Source organism: Sparus aurata, chromosome 1 (assembly GCF_900880675.1).
Source record: "Sparus aurata chromosome 1, fSpaAur1.1, whole genome shotgun sequence".
NCBI lineage: Eukaryota > Metazoa > Chordata > Actinopteri > Spariformes > Sparidae > Sparus > Sparus aurata.
In genome coordinates this window covers 18871515-18896299 of record NC_044187.1, presented here as the reverse complement: position 1 = coordinate 18896299, position 24785 = coordinate 18871515, and the positions used below count along the sequence as shown (strand labels likewise).

General features: G+C 42.3%; 1 protein-coding gene across 5 annotated transcripts in view; it reads right to left on the bottom strand.

Moving 5' to 3' along the window:
• dlc1 (DLC1 Rho GTPase activating protein) overlaps positions 1 to 24785 on the bottom strand; it is a 96696-nt gene that overhangs the window by 15794 nt on the left and 56117 nt on the right. For 4 of the 5 annotated variants that reach the window (XM_030442929.1, XM_030442851.1, XM_030442763.1 and 1 more), the window contains 3 exons: positions 2990 to 3061; positions 1294 to 1375; positions 125 to 188 (listed from right to left, as the gene is read on the bottom strand). In XM_030442929.1, coding sequence (XP_030298789.1) covers positions 125 to 188; positions 1294 to 1375; positions 2990 to 3061 — 218 coding nt within the window. Of the gene's footprint in view, positions 1 to 124; positions 189 to 1293; positions 1376 to 2989; positions 3062 to 9503; positions 9835 to 24785 lie in introns of those variants that run through there. The other variant, XM_030443075.1, reaches the window with a different exon arrangement.

Here is a 24785-nt window from a genome sequence, read left to right as displayed (position 1 = left end):
GCTTTGCCCTGTGGCCATAAGTGAACTGATGGTTGAGGTGAGCAAATGCAATTGTGGTTGAGGAGACGTGCAAAAGGGGCTTTTCGGGAAGGAGTGGAGGTAATGTGTGAGCATGTGCACTTACTCTTTTTCTTTGTGGTGAAATCTCCAGTCTCATTAGAGCACATTTGTTGAGGGTGTTCAGTCTCCTGCAAATACAAACACATTTGAAAGTGAGATTCAAAACATTTTCTCCTGAAACACAAATCCTCTCATCGCCAAAAGCATGTATGATGGAAGAAAAGATAAAACAGGATGCAAAAACTGAAGAGGGGAAGAGAAAGACAGAGGGTGAGCCCTGGGTGCTCCCAAGCTGGCTAATGAGCTGCTGAAGGATAATCCCCACATGAGCGGGAAGAGAATGAGAGGGAGACAGAAATGGAGAGAGCGAGGAGAATGAAATCTGCTGGAGTGGCGACGACAACTTGGGGAGGGAAGGGGGGGGGGTTAGAAAGCTTATCCCCACAGCCACCTGGAGAAGGGGAGCGAGGGTGGTGGGGTCCAGCCTCTGGAGAGCTCTTAGAGCAGATCATGTAACAATGGAGAGATGAAGGGATGGGAACTAGGGCTGTGGGGAGGGGGGTGAAAGGCTGCCAAGAGAGGAGACATTGAGATGATAGCTTCCAGATGTATGGAGGGACACCTGCTGTGGTTTATTATTGAGTCGGAATTTGATGAAGAAGTCGACTCCATTAAAGAGCCATTAACCTCCTCCTCATATGCAAATTAATATGGCGGGGGAACCAAGAATGCAAACCCAGTCAGTGAAACTTGTGGTTACTTATCATGTCTGAAACTTTGAAAGCATTAATTAATTCTTAAGTTGCGGGTGGTAAGGCAAAGTTTCCTATGGCTCCTACAACATGAAAAGAAAGACTGAATGTAAAGAGCACTATGTGACAGTAGAAATGCTGCATTCAAAGGTAAGAGTGCGATATGTGCTTGCCAGGACGATACAAAAGACTCTAATGACTGAGGTAAACAGCCCCGGAGGAAGAAGAAAATAACGAGAGAGGAAGGTATGGGTATAGAAAACTGAATGATGAGAGGAAAAGGTACAGCGCATGGCCCCAAGCTGCTTATCGTGTCATTCTTTCATCTCATCGGCAACTTTCCAAGGCATGCCTCCTTTTGAAGTCATGCCCTCATGGTTTCACAAGAGATAGTACCAAAAAAGAAAATGAGGAAGAATATGAAGAATGATGCACAACATCAAAAGAAGGAGAGAAGGTTGGGTATGACTTGTTATCTCACCTGCAGAGAGCCTCGATGGCATCCCGATCGAGAAAGTCATGGTCTCTGGTGACTGAGGAGATGTCAATGGGAAACTGGGCATCTAAACAGGACGAGAGTCAGAAAAGTATGCTCAGATGAAACCAAAAGATACAACCCCTAGCCTTAAAAAATACCCACCCACCACCTTCCGTCCCACCATCTCCCCCATACAGCCTTGATGAAAAGCTAAAAGAGGAAGTAGCGTCTTAGCCGACCAAACAAACACAGCTGCAGCTTTCAGACTCGGCAGGCAGGGGGGATGTGGAGCACAGAGGGAGAAAACAGGGGGATTGATTGAAGAATGACAATAGGTACTCCAGCTCTGCTGAAGGTCCCATTTCCTTTTCTCCTTCTCGTTCTTTCTCCCCTGGTCTGCTTCATTAACAGAATCATTTATTCACCGTAATGACACACAAATAAAGTGTGCCTTGAATCAGATGAAATATTTAAGCGCAATTGTCAGCTACAGGGATTGGATGGATGGATTTTAAGATCTGGAATGCAGTGACCCAACCCAAAATGGGAATCTTGTTTCTAAACCCTCAGGGGGGACGATGGTGATAAGAAAACGCCATTTAAGAGAGGCCAGCACCTTTAGCCTACTGTACTGGAACAGGCCTATCAGTCTACTTATCTTTAGTGGGGCAATACTCTTGACAGCACAGACAATAGAGATTGTCCCATGGATACAAGGAAGGGAAAAATGTGTCATGCATCGGCACAAATTCTTAACTCGCTTGGAGAAAAGTGACAAACCAGCGAGTGGTGTAAAATCCGCACAGTGATTGATCGTGGGTTTGCACTTTTGTGTTGCCGTCCGTGTAAAAACAGCCTCATCACCTGTGCAGAAACACAATGAGCTTTCCGTTTAAATAGGAAAACCTTCCACAGTTAAGTGGCAACGAGCAATGACCTGTTGACAGAGGCAGCATAGTCCCGCTATCATCGTCCTGTAGTTACGTAACGGCAACTGGCAGCTTCATAGTATAGCTGGAGCAGCTATATGGAGTGTAAAGAATGTTTGATGTATTTTGGTGAGTGTGTATTTAAAACTGAAGGCATTCTTTCTCAACCATTTGTTATTGTATGAGTAACTTTACAGGGTGCAGAAAACATGTTTTGTGTTTATATTAACATGTTAAGAAAGGAACTTTGGTTCTCAAAGAGTTACTGCTGAGGTTACATAATAGTTAATGTTTGGAATATAGAAGCAAAGGTCTGTGTGGCTTTAACTGCATGAGCACAGCAACGTAAGGAAACTTATGAAAAAGCACAGCCCTTTTTGCTCCTCAGGAATGTTATGCCATGTGTAGTGCGTCTGCTTGCAGAGACGCATTGTGTTTTGTGCTCTTTAAAATGAGTTGGACAAAATACTAACGGGCTGTGTAATCACAATGTAAATGACTACTACAGTCTTATTTAGCTGATAACGTGATTTCAGTTTGTAGAAACACAGAAAAGTCTGTCTATTTTGAATGATTTCAGCTTGTAGATGTTTAAGAAAAAACAAAAGAAACAACATAACTTGGAAAATCAGACTGATTATTCCCAGTTCAACTATGGCTTTTTCATACCAACACCAATAAGAATGGTGGAATGTTTTGGTCCTTTATATGTTCACTATTGCTAGTGAGGTGGGAGAGTGGGGGCAGGGGTTTCTCATTGGGGTCCTTACCTTCATAAAGCTGGGCATACTGTGGGAACCCTGCTGCTCGGAGCCAGGTACAGGCCTCTTTGGCTTCGATCTCTGCAGAGGAGACAAAGTGGAACAATAGGAAGACATGTTAGGTGTTGGAGGAGGCTTTAACTCAACTGGAAAGAAAATTACAGTATACGTACAAAAACACAAAAAACAACCTGAAAAACATTTTTGCGTCACGAGAGCTAAAGTGTAAATTAACTCAATTTAAAAACAGAGAATCCTCTGAAATTATCAAAGGAAGACAAAACTTTGAGAACAGAGCACTTCGGCAGGCCCGCAGCTTATCAAATTTGAACTCCTTGACCTTATTAGCTATCTCACACTCTCCTCTCACATGCCTCTAAACCTATAGCTCAAGGCATCATTTGTGCAACTTGTGTTCACTCGCCTCACACCCAAAGTGTATGCCACCTAAACTCCTTAACCATGTAAGGAGGAAGCTTTTGTTGTTCACACAGAGATGTCAGACAGAAAATGCCTGTGTGAAGGGTCTTAACATAGATATGACTATGCCATTCTGACTATGCCATTTTGACATTGGAATGTTTTAAAACTTTTTTTCTTTTTTTTGGGGATGTCTTCTGAATGCAGTGATGTGCTCCAGCTTCTATTCCCTTATGATGCCAATATCTAAAGTCTAACATAAACCTCTGTAGATTAAGATGCATGTAGAAAATAATGTTTTACAGACATATCAGATGTACATCGAACATTACCACAACACTTCTCCAACACTGCCTGACAAACTCGTCCATAACCCCATTAAACACAAGGTGTGACATTTGGGCTTGGTATGCTAAGTACCGACTGAATGTTGAGGTCCACTGTGCTTTAGGAGCCACGGTGATGTCTCCCAATTATCTGCTAAGTCCCTTTAGTCGACATATGGCAAATGGCTGCAAACACCCCAGCCTCCTCACCCCCACAGCAAGCAGTTTGCAGAGAGACAGAAACATGTCTCCAGGCCTTAAGGAGTTGACTTTACAACGTCCTCTTAGGTGGAATGACAGCAAGTACAAATGTAGCACAACCTTGAGAGAGACTTGTAAACCAAAACCAGTGGAACAAAGGCAGGAAGAGACACTAGTAAACCATGGATGAAAGTGACAACATATAGAATGGCTGCAAAACACGAAAGGGAAGTACTTGCCAATCCTGTTACCAAAACGAGAACTTTGCACGGAGGCAGAATTTCAGACAGGAAAGTTTTAAGTTTCTGTGGTAATGTTCTTTGCACTTTTAAAGGAGAGCTGTGTTTGGCTGAGCGTGACTGAGCTAATAGTAACCACCGGTAAAAAGATGCAGAGCAGTTTATTTTATCTTCAAAACTCCAGTCGGGCAGGTTCCACCTCATTTCAAGACTAAATTACACCAAGTAATTGTTATATTTTTTTTTTAGCTCAAGCTCAAGAACAAGAACAAGAGCATAAAAGGAGATCTCTTTACTATTTTAGTAGAGATAAAGAAATAAGTGTGCAATAAATCAAACAAGTGAGACATTAACAAGCTAGAATTGGCTTGACATTGACAAAAAAGAGGTAAACCACAAAGTTCTTTCGAAAAGACAGTGATGTCAGAAGAAAACCACTGTTGCAAAGGGGTCTGGGCTCAACCATATACGAGCATTTACATACCAACAACAAGCCTAGACGGCAGACAAACCCACTAACAACAAGGTGTGACACGACCAAGACAGAGTCTCCCCTCTGCCACTGCAGGGGCTAGCACTCCTTGAGCAAACCACTGTGACACCAGCATGCATCCACGTGTCACATAACACATCAACAACTATGTTTCAACACTTTTGTATTTGACAGATGGGCTCTACTTTTCCTTGCAGATGTGAGATGGAATGCCTCAGAAGCTGTGTGTTCGGTGGGTGTGTTGAGCTGAGTATTTTTGGAGCGTAGTGAACCCAGAGGAACGTAGAAACCAAAGGGCAATTATACCAACATTCTTGAAAGCGAGGACTGCGTATGGCTAGAGATTCTCGTGTTTGCTTGTGTATCTATGTGTGTGTGTGCACATGCAAGTCTGTGTGTGTTTGCAAAGACCAACCTCATGTTTAAAGACAAACCACTCAAAAGACAGTAAAGCTATTGAAATGCAAATTAGACATACAAACACATGGTTAGCTTTCCACCCCCAAACCCCAAAAAAGAAGGCTATGGGATCCATTAAGTGCCTTTGGAGGGAAGCTATCCAGTGACACACCCCATTGGGCTAGAATGTGTGTCAAATCTACTTTACAATGACATAATGTGGGCTCGGTGAGCATAGGAAACAAAATAATGACAGTATTCACCAGGCTGATGGATAAAACTGAATAATATTTATCACTGCACCACATTGTGTCCCCATTCATTCACAGAGTGAAGCAAGAATATTTTTCAATCCTTTGTTTGGCTGCAGGAAGTGGACAGGGGCATGGGGCATCTGGCACAAACAACCTAACAATAGAGCCACACACATATATAGTCTTTCTGTATCTGGATTTAAAAACACAAAAAGAAATCTGGATCAACAAAGCCATAAAAGAGGTTTAAAAGAATATTTCAGCCACTCTAGTCATAAAAATGTCACCCTACAGAACCCCTGCCAATCATTTATATTTCAGTTTGCTTCCATAACTTGAGATTCAAGGATGTATTTTATTTTTTCTCTTCCCTCACTGTCCAACCCAATTCCTTAGCCCTCGCCAGGGAACTACCTCACTTCCTCTTCCTGCTTCCCTCACAGGAAGAGAGCTGAGCGGCGCTGCAGTGGCCGCCGACCACCCGGCTGAAAGGCCCTGCCTTCGTTTGTTCCTGGCCAGATAATAGGCGCAGAGGCAGCCAAGACAAACACTGGCTCCGGTGATTGTGTGCACTAACCAAATGTCCTCATGGTTAAAGACAGTTACAAAGCCACACTGGACAAATATGTCTCACAGCAATCACTTCAACATGTTCAATCACTGAGTAAGGCTCACCTAGAAAGCTGACGTTCTCTACCTTGATAATGATGTTGATACTTGTGCTACATGAGCCAAGTTGGCTGAAGTGCAACAGATTACAAATATGAGTCAGGCCAGCACTAAAGATTCAAAGCCAGAACTGAAAATACTACATAACCTCACAAAGAAGGTACACTACAATTGACCACACAGCAGCACATTTAGGAGACATTTGGTTTACATTTAGCTTTGTTTTGTTAAATGGTGTAGCAACCGTTTGAAAGTATAGTCAGTGCAGATAGATGTAAATATTCTAAAATACACACCAGACAACAAGAACTTTGTCATTTTCAACCCAAAGGCAGCAGACAAGAGCCACAAGAGCACCAGAGCAACATCTGGTAACAGAAGCATGTAGTTCCCTGACTACAAAAGATAACCTTCTGCTAAACCAAACCTCTCTCTTGTTTGGTTGTCATACTGGCCCTGGTTGTGGCCTTGTTGGCTTATGGACAACAGCTGGATGGGTTGATTTGAATCTGTGTACAGACCAGATCAGAACTCCTGGTCCTGCTGAGGGGGCCACACAGGAAGTCTGTAGCATGTCCGTTGGTCCACGGAACAGACAGATGTGCATTATGTGGCTTAATCATCATCAGGACAAGTTAAATGGAAAAAAAAATGCTACTTCCTCTGATTATTTAGACACATTTTAGACCAAACGACTAACTACTTTCTGGATGGAAGTGCAGACAAATCCTCTCAGCTGGAACGTTCGCCACACATTAGCTCTGGCTGATGTGAATGAGCAAAAACAGCACAGTGAGACACACTCCTTCTCAGTGGGAAAGAGAGATGAGAGCGATTATCAGCAGATAACATGACTAATAAGAGCAAAGCCGATGCTAATAGAGATTTCATATGGATCACGAGAGGCTTTTCCCCTGGAATTTGCCCAAAGCTGTTCTGGTGAGTGGCCAGTCAGGGTTTAAGCTTCACCGACTGATGAGAGGTATCAACCTCTAAAATTATCCATCATATTCTTTGCTTTTCTTTACCTTGCTCTCACCCTCATCTCCTCACCTCTCTCTCCTTACTTCGACTCTGCTCAGCCCTCCTCCTCTCTCCTTTTCCTGTGGCAGGAAATTCTCACAATTGCCGACCAATGTTTCCCTCCATCGCAGGAGGCAGCGGGGTCTGGCTTGGCCGACTCTGAATGCTCAGCTCCAGTGGGAGTTTGTCAGCAGCTAGCAAACAAAGGATGCTGCTCCCCGCCTCAAAGGCTCTGCTACATACATGGCAAACTGGAGGTCAAGAGTCTCAATACAGTTATCAACAGGCTTGCGTCTTTGAAGTTGGCAGATAGAGAAGAATGCTTGACTAACAACTGTTGTGAATTGAGGTGGCTTATCTGGAATTATCCGATCATCGCCGGATCTCAAAGTGCCGCCTTTAAAACGACCCAAAAGGCAGGCAAGAGAGTTCTTATCAACTAGAGGTCTAAGTGGGTTGTTCTGAAGGAGCTGCAAAGTGGGTCTAGACAGGTGATGTGATAAAAGCAGGCCAGACTCTGTAGCTCAGCAGTTATCTACAACAAGCAAAGGCAGGAGCCTTAGACGCTGCCAATGTTTGTCCTTCACCACAACGGTGACAGGGACAAACTCCTGATGCATTCATGAACTTGAAGAAAACATGTTTCTGACTGATTCATGATCCATTAAACTATCTAATGAATGAACTAAACGTCCTTGACAGCTTGAATCGGTACCGTAGCATCAGGACAACTGGAGACAACAGCTTTTTTTGACGTGACCAATCTAAAATCCCTCCAGTACTCTACTGGAATGCCAAGATGGGCGATAACAGATTTTCTTCCTGATGGGTATTAGGTTTTGTGATTCCACGCTTGAGACAGCTGGTGTTCCCTGAGAGGGTCTGGCTGTTAGCTAAGTGAGACGATGCCAGGAATATCGCCATCTGGCCGGCCTCAAGCTATGGCCCTGTTGACACACACACACGAAAGAATAATGAGGTTACTACCATGGTCCATTCCAGTTATCTACCACCAGCCGGGGCAGGCACGAATGCAACACACAGCTGGCCCATACGGATCATCGCAGAGCTAACCCCAAAGGACCCAGTGCCCCCTGACGAAAGATTTATGCTTACAAGGAGGGTCCTAGACATGGATCAGGTGACCAGATGTATTCAAAACCTATGATAAGCTTTTCAGGGCCAGATGACAGACTGTGTACCCTCATTCAGAAACAGATACCGGCACTGCCAGAGTAACTTCAGCAGAGGGAAGGTAAGAACAAAACATGAACATATGTCTCCTCACAGGACATGAAGAAACAAGGTGCCAGCTGGATGTAAATCTTTCAGATAAGGCCCCTGCTCGCTTCCTGCTTCACAAAGAGCGCAGATGAGGTGTGTTTCCTTTATTTGCTCTTCTCCCACCACAACTGCTAACCCCAATCTAGTCCAGCTGCGGACCGAAAGTTTAGGAGACATTTAGAAGAAGACAGATAAATGTGAGTATTTGTGTAACTTGCTCATCTGCTGCAAAGAGTCACTCATCAAATGTGTGTGGAGAGACAGTATCAGTGTCAGACAGTCCCAAGATTAGTGGTTACAGCAGGTAATATTCACCCAGCTTCCATCATAATGTCTGTGAGTGTCTTAGAGCACGTTCTTCATGGTTATATTGCTCAACTGAAGCTCACTGTGCTCTCCTATCTGTTCCACACCCGAGGCAGCTGATAAGGAGCCATGTGTTGGAACAAATAGTTAAAACAGTTGAGACAAAGAGCCAGAGCCCACAAATCTACTTGGTCCTGGCAGCATCGCACTGAAAACGGGCTTTTATACAGCCACAACACATCATCTCCCCCCCCCCCCCCCCCCCCCTTTTAGCAAAAGGTCGGCAGTCCGGCAGGCAAAAGGCGCAGAGCAGTTAAACAAACTGGAGGCACTGGGATGACAGAAATGTCGCTGACTGGTACAACACCTTCTGATAATCTTAAAAGACACTAAACACGATTTAGGCTGAACATTCCAATTTCTCGAACTCGTTTTTCACAACGCGGATGAAAGTTCTATCCAACACGACCCGTCCGCTGTGTGCCAGTGCGCGTAAAGGAGATTTTAAACACAGATTTGCATGAAGTCAAAAACGCAGGCTCCACGGAGTCGTGCGTAATTTGCATTAAATTTTAAATCTTTGCGTATATGTTACCGGTGAGTGGGCACACCGGAGACAGAGTTATGCGCAAAGCGCGGAGATTTCTTATCTGACAGCCCGCAGCGTTGCTACTTAAAGGCGACTTAAAGACTGTTTTAGTTGGAGGGGAAATGTAAGCAAACCTGCAGAGTCTTACATACTGAAAGCAACCGAAGATGAGAATACTACTTACGCTTAAAAGTGAGCTATATTTCTGCTGGATGAACAGGAAATTGGGGTGAATGTATTTAGCACGTTCACTTTGAATAGAACGCGGTCAACAATAATCATTTCTAAACACTCATGGTAATGAAATGGAATTGACTTACGCGTTAATATCATCTTCTAATGTCTGGGTCGCGACCAGCCTGAGCATAAAACCAAACTCCCGGCTGCGCCCCGGCAGGCTATGACTGTCCGGTCAGGTCTACTCCACTGTTAAAGGCGAAGCCCGCATGATAAATCCAGCAGAAAGAAAACTTTAAACTACACAGCCGGCTGCTGTGTATGTCCTCTGAGCGTTACGCAGGACCGTAAATCCATGGTTATAATTTGATTTGGCTGCGATATACAGAATCCCACAAATCTTCAAATCCTCCCAAGCGCCGTGAGTCCCTGAATGAAGCGGTCCCCCGGCAGGAATGTGAATGGGGACGGAGTAGAGTGATTCAAGCTTTAGGAATGGGCAACTCTCCCGTGGCTCCACCCACACCACCCCTGCTACGCTGCTCCCCACCTGATAAAGAGCTGGAGATCCACTCAGAACGGGATCAGCGGATCATATTAGTATGTGTGTGTGGGAATTTTGGGACGTTTAACATGTCATAATTATGCTTTAAAGCGCGCTAAGCAATGACACCAGATCGACTCTCAACTTTCTTCTGCACTTTGGCTATTCATTTATGTTGATCTTCTTCTTATTTTGTATTCCTCACCAATTTAAGTTATATTACCTAAAATATGCTAAACAAATGTTACGAAAGTGATTATGTGGGCTCCCCGGGATTCCCCCCTATTCGCCACATCGTCTGAACCTCAACCAGCTCCCCTGACGAGCAGCATTTGACCCGGAGGTTGGTACCCAGTTAGCATATCATTAGAAAATACTGGAGACAACTGGGACTGAGACAACTGGAGCTCTTTTGTGAAGCGAGATTAGTCCGAAAAGCGCAAGTGGAGGAGTGAAAAGAGAACTGTTGCAGGTATGGTAATGCCCTAAAGTCCTGCCCCTGCCGCGCCTGACGCACGGACACCACCACCACCACCAACAACAACACAATTTGTCCTCATGATGCAGGGCGGATTCAAGGAAGTATGATGATGATGTAAAAACTTAAGAAGCACAGCACCTTGGAGGCATCTACAAGCACGTCTGGATAATTACTTGAATTACTAATTACACTGTAACAATAGGATTGATTTACATTTTGGATTTCTATGTCTAAATATATTTTTTCCATGCCTCATTCAGGTAAAAAATAATAATAAAAGTTGATGCCTTGCTGATAATGTTCAGATTTACATGGATTTGTAAGAGCATGGAGAAAAGTCACATAATACTTATTTATAATTGGTCCATTTCAAAACATTCAGTCCAATTTTCCCCTCTCCTCCTCAATCCTTGGGGGCTTTTCATCCACAGATTTCCAAGAACTCCACAACGAGGTCAGCGTCTGGCATCAGCCAGCTCTGTGTTATTGCCATGGTGACACGCTGGTGCTGAGATGGTGCAAAAAGGGAGAGCCAGACGAGTCACCGTGTGGCAGGGAAATACGTGTAATCCATGGCTTGGACCGCGAGCAGAGGAAAGAATGATGCAGAAAATCCTGGCTAACAGTGCAGTCTGTTGTTGGCTGCTGTATCGGTCCCAGCTGACTGAGGAGTCACAAGTGATTCACCCAAAAGGGATTCTGTGAGCTAATAAAGTGAGCAAAATCATGAGTCTATACAGCATAACAGACAGTGGGAATCACTAGATGTGTTTGGTATACTAAAATAATACTTGTATTAATGCCTCAGCTGTGAAAACACAAATGTTATCACCTAGTTTTCAAATATACCTACATAACACATGAATGATTCATGTCCTAGAAATACAAGTCAATTTTAAAGACAAAAAAACACAAATTGTATCACCTTCTTATTTCATGACTTTTCTAATCTTGTGAGAGTAGCTTATGAACATTCTTTTGATGACATGAGTCAGAAGGGTGCGACTCAAGAGACACAAGCTGTAAAAACCTGGTTTAATACGTTGGATTTTTACAAGCTTTATATATGGTATGTAATTGGTGTTGACAGTACCTTTTTTATGCAGCACTACACCTCCCAAATCCCAAATAAGTCTTTTTGGATTTCAGTTATCGGAGCATTATAACAGTTTATCTAAGAGTGAGTTAAACCTCTTTGGTGTTTGATCTGATCCAAGCCCAAGGAACTTCATAAAGTTTCTTTGTCAACAATTTGCAAGCAACTTTATAAAAACTAGTTTTGAAAATGAGTTTCTGATTTAAATCAATGAGTGTCATGAAGCATTCAACATCAGCTATGTGCTTAGGACACATTTTGGCCAGTATTCAAAAATTATTACATTTCGCCCCCCATTAGCACATCCAGCGAAAGCATTAGCATTTTGTCAGCTGATGAGCGGAGGTGTACAAATATCAAATAATACCTCAAATGGAAAACGTGACCCTTATGAGCACATAACGGAGGAATAACCTCTTGTGATTTTTATTCTAAATCTGTAACCTGAAGGGGGAGGTTAAAGATAATTATGGTCTGTTAGTGTGTGTGTGAGAGACAGAGAGAGAGACAGAGAGAGAGAGAGAGAGAGAGAGAGAGAGCGCAATGAGGGGAAGGAGAGATGAAGAGAGATTACCAAACAAGGCCAAATCCCTAAGCCGCAAAAACGCGACCACCCAGTGACTGCACCCAAAACCCCGACCCAAAGCTACCCTCGCCTGAGATGGGTCAACAACCCTGCGCAAAGTCGAAGGGGTAACGCACTCTCAAGTTGTTTTGCGGTGATAAATACCCAATAATGCCAGCGACTGTTGATGAATGTGTGTGGTAAAGTGCGAAAGATCAGACAGGCAGACTGCTGCTGCTGCCAGTTGCTCCGGGGCAAATGAGTGTGTCTCTTTAGAGCGTCTACAATTTTCATTCATCAAAGCTCGTCAGAGTCAGGCGCTTGTTTGGCTTATGATTCAGATACAGATCAAATAGACAGCGGTATAATGAGGGCTTTGGACAAAAGAGAGGAAATGAGGAGATGCATCAGTGTTACAGCAGGCAGACACGCGGGATTAAACCTGCATTATATTTAACTTTTCCTTCGAAAGGGAATGCAAATAAACACTTTTACCTTTAAGGCATATTTCAAGGGAAGTTACATGGATTATCTCATGAGTCATAGTAAATCTTACTCATGTCTCTAGTTTCTGTAAACATAGTTGCAAAGTTTCATTGTAATGCACAAATTTAGGCTTCTTTTTTTGTCAAGTCATTTGAAAGAAGTCGCATGTTGCAGTTGTTGGAGCTTGTTTTAATAAATATTGCTTGATCGGAAACTCTTGACGAGTGACTTCATATTTTAACATTTATGGTTGCTATATCCCCCAATTGACTGAAAATGTCTGCTCATGCCACACAAATACATCCGTGCTGTAGTGTGATTTGCCCGCCCACAAATCTTCCCCCTCCTCCCTCTGATTAGATAAAAAACAATATCAATCATGACATTACCTAACAAGTCTAACAACAACCCAATCACCAGAATTACTGTTAGCTAAGTATCTTTCTGCAACACCACAGACAAGTCCAAAATTAACATATCTTTATGTTGTAACTTTACATTTGTTTAGGGTTGATTCTTGTCATAATGCTGTGTTTATGCTCTGCTTGGATTTAGGCACAAAACCCCCTTGGTTAGGGTTAGAAAAACGTCATGGTTTGGCTTAAAATACCTGTTTTGATCACCATGAAACGACTGGAGGATGTCCGACTCGGAAATGTCCCCACAGTCTTGTTGGCTTGTTATAAAACCACCTCCTTCCAGAATGTTAATTGCTAACATTGTATGCTGGTGACAGGGATGCTAACCAATCTGGTTTTCCGGGAGTTGTTTCTTGAGCCAACGTCCTCTTGATTTCCACAAACAATGCCACCAACAGTCTCCCAAGTACAGAAAAAAAATGTACAAGGATTAGGAAAAAGACAAAGAAGAAAGACTGGAGATGTCTGGTGGTTGACGATCAAAGCAAAACTGAGTGCAGGTACTGTAAAGCGGAGATGAATGCATATGCAGACATCCTGCAACATGCTAACACAGACAAACACAAGAAGAATGCTAAGCCCTTTTCTTCAACATGTCTAAGACATCGGATTTACTGTGGCATAACCCTCAACGAAAATGACTGTTTACATTGAGGTGGTAACAGGCTATATTAAAATTGGGCTTGCAGTTCTTTATTGTTCTCTAAATTATTATTTTTATTTTGAACAAAAAAAAAATAAAAAAAAATAAAATACAGATATTTGATTTGCATCAATGTGACCTTGTATGCCCCTCCTCCAACCTGTTGCTAATGGGTTATTGGGTGAAGCTACTGTTGTAGGTTGTAAACTTTACAGTGTCACCTCTGACCTCTGAGACACAGGGGGAGTTTGCAATAGGAAAAAATAAAGAAAATGAGCATGAACAAAATGTAAAGACTAACGAGAATAAAAAGACTTTACTGTAACAGAAATAAAAAGAGACAAAACAACTGAGAAAACACACATGGGAAAGTGAAAGAAAGATGAAAGAATTCCCTCCGCCATGGAGAGCGCTCCTCTGGGCTCGCCTTGGGGTTTGTGCTCCCTTCTTCTGCTATCCCTAAACCCCAAACATGGGGGCCAGGTGAGGGTCAGCGGACGGATGTGTCAGTCCAAAACACAGACAAACACCCAAGGCCGTGTCAACAGAGACTCACAAAGAGAGATAACCAAATGATGTGCCTGCAGAGGTCATAGAGGCCATTCTTAAATGGAGGTGAACATGTTAGGTGTATTCCAAGTGTCTGAACTGATATTGTTTTGTGGTTGAGAATTTCTGATAATAAAGTCATAAAGATGCTTGTCACAAGCCCATAAAGTAATCAATAACAGGGAAAAAGGTGACTTTTATGTATTTATTACAGTGCTACTTTCTCATTATACTGCGTGTGTGTGAGATTGTGTTTTATTCAGAAGCAAGGCACTGCCACTGTCCTTGAAACCTGAATCTAATTTCTTCCAATGACAAGTTTGTGTCCTCTGCCTTTCACTGATGCAGTTTGAGATAATGAGTTTAACTGCTGTGTGTGTGTGTGTGTGTGTGTGAGAGAGTGTGTGAGTGTGAGTGTGAGTGTGTGTGAGAGAGAGAGAGAGAGAGAGAGAGAGAGAGAGAGAGAGAGAGAGAGAGAGAGAGAGAGAGAGAGAGAGAGAGCGCGAATGAGTGAGGTGGGCAGGGAATAATCTTTCCATAACAGGAATCTCCAGAAATAGCTCATCCATGGTCGAGGGGGATCAACCCAATAAGACACTGATTGGGTTCATGGTTGGGGGGGCGCAGAGCGTATGCTGCCAAACACACAATGGCCAGGAGGAAGTGCAGGGAGACAGAGGCTTGGACCATCACACACACAAACACACACACAAACAAAGGAAGTGTGAAGCAGACAAGCGGCCCAAATGCCTCGCCGACACCCTCTCCGGGCTTTGATGGACTGACCACGATCACAATAGAGGCAGGAGGCTGACACACACACTTACACAAACAATGGATCGGTCTTGCACTACAATGTATTTTTCAACCAGGTGCTTGGGTTCAGAAAAACAACAGCTTTATGTTGGGTTATCCATTCAGCGGTGAAATTGTATTTGTTTATCACAGCAGTAATTTAGATTATGGCACTAAAGCAGGAGAAATACACCATAAGGGTGGCTAAAGATTTGCACTGTGCAGGGATAAAGACATGTGAAGTTAATGATTCTTGAGTGCGGGTTTGAATATTCTGCACGTCCGCATGCAAACACAAGCAACCGTTATTTTTGCACAGCATTTTTATGTTTTTAAATAAAAAAAACATGCATAAAGTTTTACATTTTGTGAAGCTCAGCAAGGTGCGAATGGTCTCCTCTCAAAACAAGATCGATTGAAAAGAAACCTCCAACCATGAACGTTTCTTTCAAAAAACATCAAAGAACTAAAGAAGTATAAGTATCAGAAGGAGACAAGTACTGAATATGAGTACAGATGCTATAGGCATTATTCTTGCACTTCAAGGCATGTCAAGTGATCTCACGAACACACAACCATTCATGAACACACACACTGTATGAATGCACACAGGTTCGTTAGCCTTTTACCATGTGATCAGAGTGCCAGGAGCTCGACCGCAAATTAAAGTCTTACGTGTGTGAAGTGTGCAACACTGTCCCTGGTTTCTCCTGGACGTTTATTGTTTAATGTTTATTTGGATTCCCATAAGCTGTTACCTTGGCAACAAGTACTCTTTCTTAAGTCCATGTAGAGCCCATAAAGAAGACACAGAACACACATGTAGATATAGATTCTGCTTACCCACCATAAACCCGCAAATTACAGCTCTCTGGCCTGTGTGTCAATATGTCTAATACAGTGGATCCATGTGGACTCACTATCAGCTCTGACTGTGTGGTCCTTCATAATTGAGCAAGTACATGTATGGCCACATGAAGCTGCTTATTAATTCATGATGCCATCAGCATACTGTGAGGGTCTAAATACATTTTCATTTGTACCCAATTATCCCAGGGTCTACTTCCAGCTGTCTACCTGGTTGTCCTGTTTTGTCTTGCCACCAGAGTGAGTCTGCTGATGATGATAGCCAGACCTAGCCCCACAAAAGTGTGGTCGTGTTGGAGAAAGGTCTGGCTGTCTCCATTATCATTCTGCTATAGGTTGAAAAAATGCTCTGGCTTGTTTGTATTTCTTGTAACCAATTACTATCGTCTTGAGCAGCTCAAAGCCAAAGATGCCGCGACAGTGCCCTTGAAAAATAGTGTCGGAGAGGTGAGCCATGCCATTGAAACAGCTAAACCCCTACAAAAGGAAAGTTAACAACTGCTATCTTAGTGACCAGGTTAGGGTTAGGCTAACTTGGCGTTTTCGGTATACAGGGATTTTATAAATGCTAACACACAGATGGGGTGAGGGGAGCAGAATGCCAACTGAAATAGTCAGCCATTGGCAGGCTTATACCAGCAGTCTTCATCCGGTGAGTCGGACTAGCTGATGCATGAAGATTTATTGGGTATGACTGTCCTCAGGTCCCTGTCAAATCAGATTCGGCCAAGGTTTTCCATCACATCTTAAAAAATCCACTTACATCTCAGCCCTGAACTGCTCTAGTGAATAGTATCTATTGAAAAGAGAAAGTTTTTTCTACTCAGTTCACTCTTTGGGCATGACTGACATCTTAGAGAAGTTAAATCCCTGTTTCCCAGCAAAGCACTACCATATGTGGCTTCTGCTCTCAACCTTGGATTTCGGACAATGGCAGAGAGAATTATTGGCCAGCACTAATGTGTAAATCCTAAAGCAAACAAGTGTGTAGGTGCACACACACACGTACATTACAACACAGAAACGCAAGTTAAATATACGCATATGTGCATGATTCAGTGGTCCTTTAGTCTCCACAGTAAGGAATTCTCTAGATAATATAAAGTATTAAAAAAAAAAAATAAACAAAAAAAAAAGCTTTCTCACCACCACACATTTCTGGTGGCAGGCGTACTGTAGTTTATATTCATAGTATAAATAAATATTCTCTGTTCTATTTCTTCTCTTTTAAATCAAGCACAGTAAAATAGTCACAGCTTTTATGAAACAAAGTCACGAGTATCTTTTTCACAAAGGAAATCTACTGATCAGCAGCTGATTCTAATGTCCTGATTGAGATAAGGAAGGCCAAAAAAGAAACACACATGCACACAAAACAACACATACACACATGCAGACTCCAGATTATTGCTCATATTTTTCTTATTAGTCACGCATTGGGGAAAGAAGATTAGTGATGGTTTGCTTTAGGCTAAGAAAAGCAGGGGGGCAGAGGAGGAGCGAGAGGTATTCAGGAAAGAAAAAGAAGACAAAAGAATTTACGTACAAAAGATAACAGGTCGGAACTATCACGCAGGCCCAGTAAAGTTGGTGAGATGAGATTGCAGAAAAAAGGCAATGAAAAGATTGAAGAAGACACACAACAAACAACAGAAACTGAAATGAATCTTTCGGTGTTACAGCTAACATGGCAAGTATGTGGAAACCTCTATTCTGACTTAAATGCCTTAAAACTGCTGTGGTTTTTCTGCAAACGCTGGTTGATTATTCTCATTAGACTCAAAAACAACATTTTATGGTACAGTGCAGATGTTACTGGCTTAAAGTGAATGAAACGAGTTGGCCTGATTTATTTCTACCAGCCTCTAAAACTGGAGAAATAGCATTTCAACACATAAAGAGTTACTGTGTGTGTGACCACATTTTCTAAGAATTACATGAGGTGGAGGTCTGCTTGGGAAACCAAGTGAACACTTTGGGAGTGGTTAATGATGCCAACCATATGGCTGTGAAACGAACACACATCAACAGTTTGAGCTGTGCCGTAATGCCTGGAAATTTCCAGAATTCCTATTCCAAACCGAGTGAGGCCTAATAATTACTGTTTGGAATAATTCTGTTCTCCGCGGTGTTGGCTAGATATTCCTTTTTTAGGCCAACATGGACAAGAAACACTTAAAGTAGAGATCATGTGATATGATCAAAGGCTTCAGAACAGCTACTAAACAGACCTTGAGGTAGGATTGTTTTGTCAGCGACATCTTCCCTACTTTGATGGCTACCACATGTGCATCCAAACGGATTCTAGTGTGCGAGTTCGCCTCATTAAAGTGATGACAGGTTTAAAATAGTTACTCTTGAACAAATACATAATGACAGCTGCACCTAAGAATGTAATGCCTGTTGATTTCATCTGACATCATGATGAATTGCTCTGAGTATAGGCGGAGCTGGCATACGGCTGGAGGAGTTGGCAGAGATGTCAAACGTATGCCAGGTACCCTTCAACAGCAATGAATCATGGGGCCTTGGGTGCAAGATTTAAGATGCAATGAGATGACGTGCCCTGCAGCTATACTGTGGAGCGTTAAGTCAGTTTGAATGAGGAACAAGTTGGGAGTGGATGCATGTTGGATACTCCAGGGAGATATTTGACATCTGATGAAAGAAATTAGTGTGAATGTGTGTGCCTTTGTGGACGCATGCTTGTTTTTTCTGTCCATGTGAGTGGTATGTTATTATCTTTAAATTAATGCTTGTGTATCCTGCATGTGCACGCCCATACCGAGGTGTCCAATAACACCTTTGACAATAGAAAGTACAGAACTCTCTTCCCTATTCTATTTTCTTTCCTGTTTTTGACTTCTGTCATGGAGCGAAGACCAAATTCCAAAGTCCCATATGTCCATTCTCTCTGTGTGCAGAATCAGCCAGCGAGTAATGCAGGAAGTTCATGCTTGAGTCTTCCCTGCCCTGACCCCTGACCCCTGACCTCCTTTGAACCTCGACCCTGGCGAGCCACGTGACAAGTCGTGCAAGCATCTCGGCTGTCATGACAAACACAAACCAGGTTCGCCCCTGAGATTATCGCCGATCCAGAAGCTTTTTTGCACAAGTGCGCCAGCAGGATTGACTTTCAGTGACTTCTTCTAGCTCCCAACTTCATCCAGCTCCTGTGTCTTGTGTCATTTTTCAGGAGATCAGATGAGAGAGAGAAACGTCAGATCAAAGAGTGATGGGATAAAAGACTGACACACTGTGACGAATCCTATGCCAAAACTAAAAATATGACACGCACCTAAAATACATTTTTCAGTAGAACACGTTTTCCTCATCTGTTGTATCAATTTAATTTCTGATTCATTGTTGACTGCTAGTATAATTTATTTAAAAAATCTGGATACGGAAATGATGCCTGAGCCAAACAGGATACATTTGATAGATGTGTCTCTTTCGTTCACTGTAATCTCCATATCATTTACTGCAATATTGGTTTAGCCCAAGACAGAGATATATTAGTGTCACTGAAGTTTGTATCTTGAAAAAATACCCTGTGCTGGTGTACTCCCAGTGATTACTGGTCTGTGCTTCCTCCAGGTAAAACACTTGAGATTGAAGTGCTTCTCTAGTCTCTAATTTAGCTTTTTGTGCAAGTAACTTTCATCCCTTCAGCACTTAGCTGAAAAATTACAGCAGGAAGAAGATGATCAGTCAGTGGTCGATCTCACGTGACAATCGTGACCTACTAAACGAGAGATGTACATGAGACTCACAAGACAAATGCCTCACACATGCAGGAATCAAGGAGATTCAGGCTTGAAATAGCTTTTTGTGTAAGTCTGAGCAAACATACGTATGTGCATGAGTTTGTTTGGACGCCTGGCGTATTTTTAAAGGAAGCCTTCTGTAAGCATTGACCCACAAGGAAGGTTTTTGATATGATTATGAAGGGGCTTACTTTAGCTGTAAAATGTAAATGTTTGTCTTTATGCATAGCTGACCTAAATCCACTGCAGAGGAATCTAAGGAATCAGGTGTTTTCAGCCAACTACAAATAAACAGAAGGAAGTTAGTGTATATGTTTAGATGTGTGAGGAGAAGGCAGCAATCCTGTAGGTTTGCAGTGGACAGAAAGTTGTTATAAATGGAGAGTGACACATTTCATTTTCTTAAAGATATAATATGTAACATTTCATCATCATAATGTTTTAAAACGACAAGACCTTAGGGATGTTATTTATCCCAAACATTTCCAAAAATGTTAAAACTGGTGACTAAATGGTAGTGGTGGTTGTTTACCAAGGAAGACTATAACTTCCACGATTCCACACTACTAAATGCTTAATGTCTAAATCTTACTGTGTCTGGTCACTTAAATACACTTTAACACTTTATGTGATTAGCCCTGATACCCTGAACCCACCTTTTCACTCTCTGGACTTCACATAGACACAGCCAGTTTATTTACTTTAGGAGCTAATGGACAGCACTTATGTGTTTCAGGGTGGGAAATTTAGGTGATGAACAGGAGCTGCAGGCATCATCGGTCCCTAGGGGATGATATCGCAACTCCTGAGTAACGAGGGGTACTAATGTTGTCCAGCTTGAGGTTGGCAGCAGGGACAGAACCCTCCATATGCCCCAACAGATTGGCCATGGCTCTAATACTGACCCTTCTCTGATTACCCCCTCCCATCTTTCCAAAAACGAAGGAGTAGGAGTCGACAGGAAATTTTAACATGGATAATGGAGGGACAAGAGCAGACACATGAGAATATAATACTGCTAGTGTTTGGTGTGATGAAAATGAATGGACTAGACCAATAAAGCGCTGAAATGCAGTGGTAGCAGCAGCGATTAAGTCTGCTTAAGTGGGACTTAGCTTAACCTTGATGCCTTCCTAATGACCAACTGACATTTCCATTTTAGGGGCACTGCTGTTCAGTCCAATCACCACAATAAATGTTCGCTATAGCTAAGTACGTTTCTAATTTGAAATTTGATGTTTCTTTATGTTGCTACTTAATGCTGTTTAGGATCAATTTTCGATATCTCTCCAGTCACAACACTGTGCTTATGGTCTGCTTAGGTTAAGGCACCAAAACCGCTTGGTTTGGGTGAGGAAAACATCAGGGTTTGGCTTAAAATAGCCTAGCTTTTTTTTGGTAGCAAAAATGGCTGGGAATGTCCCCAGGTCTCTTAAAAAGAAAACACGGCACAGATACGGCTAAAGATGGTCTTCCTTCCTCTGAAGAATAGTCAGCTTTGGATGCAACAAAAAAGGCTGTAAATCTGGATGTAATTATGCCACCAATCATCCCCTCCATCATGTCCCACTGTAAAAGTTGGGTCGACAATGTGAAGGTGATATGCCACGAGTTATCTGCAGTTTGCAGAAACATTAGATGCCAACATTAAATCCAGGTGCCTGGGCTTCACTAGCATAGCTAAAATGTTTTTTAACAGACTCAAGCCTCCTTAAGATTATGGATTATAATAGCCTTAGTTGAAAATATTTCTGCTGATTCTGTGATGAGTAAAAAGATGACAGCTTTTTACTCAAATAGCAAATATTGCATTCAAGGTCAAATGATCTTAGTGCGAGTCACAAACAACTTTTTACAAACAATGACCTCTGTGTTCAACAGTCCTTCAAATGCTTGTGTTGAGATGTTATGACCACAGAGAGACCAAACCACGTCAATGTCTGATGAAAATATGTTCAGGCCTTAAAAAACATTAAAAACAGGACAAAATCCCCCTTTGCTTCCTCCCTTTTAGTACTAATGGCTTAAAGGCAATGAGGCAAGCACGAAACAAGTAAATAAGAGCGGCTGCTGGGTTACTGTGTTCTGGCTTTATTCACCCGCAGGTTTTGAACTTGATCCTCAAAACTGTCATGCTCATGAGGCTTCAGACAGCCAGGCTTTTCTAGCTCATGTTTCAGTGCCTGCATGTTGGTGAGAGCCACTCAAGTGGTTCACGTGACATCTATATTGACCCTGCAGAAAGAAAGGTAAAAACCCAACATGATTACCACTAGTATTATTTCAAATGAAAGCTAACTGAGAAAGGGGCTGGCACACACAAAGGACTAATTGTAAGGAAAATAATTAGGTATAAAGTCATAACAGGCAAAATCATTATTCCATTTTCATTAACTCCCAGAATGCCTCATTCCCAGAATGCCTGGCTAAGGACATCATGGACTTGTTACTTTGTGTTACACCCAATGAAGGAAAAATATTGTGTTTGAGGGAGTAGATGGCAGCTTTGTGACCTGCCAGGGCATTTAGTCCAAGACACGCTGGACGGACATTATGCTCACTGACCCTGACCTCAGCCACACACACACACACACACACACACACACACACACACACTAAAGACATTAAGTTGTCAAAGTGTCACTTACCAAACATGCTAATGCTAAGCGCTCTAGTGCTTGTATTATTACCAGCTGTAAGGACTTAGAGTGGAGGTCGGCCTGGACACAGAGGGTGACAACACTCAGCCAGTGGCCTTGTGTTCACCCATTCATGGTGGCAAAGGGGTTACGAACCCTTAGTGACTACAAGGTGAAAGGTCACCCACAACACCTCTCGATCACAGGGAGAAACGGACATTAAGTGGGTGTCTTGGTCTAAAGAGAGATAATGTTGAAGCTCCTCGGAGGTCTCTGTCAGGATGAGCAGGGAACAAAACTCAAAATGAAGTTTAGCCATGTCAGCACTTGACCAACCACTCATTTCACAACTTGAAATAAGAAATAAAGATCCTGGAAAGTTGCTACAGAAAAATATTCAGTACTGGATTAACTTGATGGCATTTGGTGATAGTCCACAACACAACTTGTGATGGATCACAGTGTTGCGCTCACACAAACTTTCCTTTGAGATTTATAGAAAAGGCTTTAAAGGGACCAGCAATAGCCCCGAAGGCATCCATAACTCCTTCTTCAAAAGCTCTCTAGAACAGTTTAAACATTTTCCTTGGTCCTCAAAGCTCAATACCTCCAACCAAATTATTGAGGATCCACTGATGATTACACTTTTCTTGGAATGACATTTCCATAAAGATCTTATCTAATTGCCTGAAACTGTTTTGTCCAAGGACCACAACTGGATTTTGAGAGAACAATCAGAGGCCATAACATTTACAACACTCTATCAGATCTAACAAATACCTGGGGGCAAGTGTATGTTAAAGGGGTCACTTTAGAAATAGTCCTTTTGGCCAGGCTGCTATATTTTGTAATATGCTCTCAACTGTCAGGCATCTTCAAGTCCTCCCTAACACAATGACAAATGCAGATCGGAACGTATGAGGAGATGGAAAAAGGAAAAAGGCCTTTGCCTGAGGACCCAGAGTGGCTGTCAACCTCCTCATAAATACAAATACCAGTCACTTTCCAGTGCAGAGGTAATAAGGAGTCAAGAATCAGGTCAGATGGAGGTGGTCTATTCTGAAAAACCCATCTGTAAATTCTTTCCTTCCCAATTCTTAATATCTTACCCACCCTCAGTCCATTTCTATTTCCTTACATCCCATTTTTAATCAGGCTATGACTCCAGGAATGGTAATGTCACTCTGTTGGTTGGTCTGTATGTTGGTTGGTAGGTCTGGACTTTGACTCAAAGCACCACTGTGCTTAAGTACAGCCTTGTAGAGCCGCTAGCATGGCTGTAGAGTTTTAGTCTTGTTGTTTTAAAATCAAAGTACTGATGCTGCAGCGCTGGGAACAATTTATAAGGCCAGGCATGCAACTACATCCTTGACTGTAGAAATACATAGAAGCATTCCACTGTTGTGGCAAAGTTTTTTATTTGCATCTCAGGATGAGTGGTTACGGAAATGTGTAAAGAATTATCTATGTCACCAGTTCTTGCTCAAATATATTGTTATTCCAATTCTTTTACTGTTTGGCTTTCCTTTCTTGGAAAACATGATACTTTGATTAATACTCTATCTCAAATGTCTATTAAAGTTTTATTTTCCATCAGCTTCTGTGACTCGTGCTGTCTTGTGACCCGCATGAGAAACAAAGTGGTCTATTGTGAGCTCAAGATACAAATCTCCATAAACATTTTGAATCAGCTGTGAAGATGGATTATCTTCTTAAGGAAAGACTACTGTCTGGGATTTTATTTGACTGTGCTTGGGGAAAACCTGTGTGCACACATGCCCCCCAAAAATGATACAGTCTTGCTTAAATTCACCTGAAAGGAGAGTTTGATGACCCTCAGTAGGTTTCTTATCCAATAACATGTGAGAAAATGTGTCAGTTTGTTTGTGTTCTGAAAACACTGACCTGACCTCGGCTCATTTAGGAAGATCTAATTTAATGTGCTTGTATCACAATATTATTATTCATACTTTGGTGGTTCTTGGGATTCTCATATTTTGACAACTGAGTTGGTTCTCTCCTGACTAATAAACAGACCAACAGTAAGGGACAATCAATCAATCACAATGCATGAAAATCTTGTTTTCCTATTTACTCATTCTGGTAAAGTTAAATTCCATTTTGAGATCAATGTCATCCCCATTAACCCAATAAATCAAAAGACTGTCAAAACTTGTTGCTCCAAAATTGTAAAAGAATGCAACCAATCAACAGGATCAGGATTATCTTAAAATCCCCTGTGGACTGAAAGAGTAAATTAAATATTGCTAACCCACTGAGAGCTGCTAGATTCGCAAAGGCAGCAGACTCACAGGAAATGAAGGCCCACTGGAGAGTAAACAAACAACATACCATGAGATCAGGCACCCCAAGAAGCAGTTAAGTCATCAGAGATGAGACCATTTTAATGGGGCACTAAAACTTTTTGTAAGTACCCATCTGGAAAAGATTCCTCTGGAATGTGGCTGTTTTACAACTAATGACCAGTGTCGAGTGGTCACGTCATCATCTTCCTCTTGTCTCATATCACAAGTCTTGTTAGAGACTACATCACTAGCATGACAGATACTACAA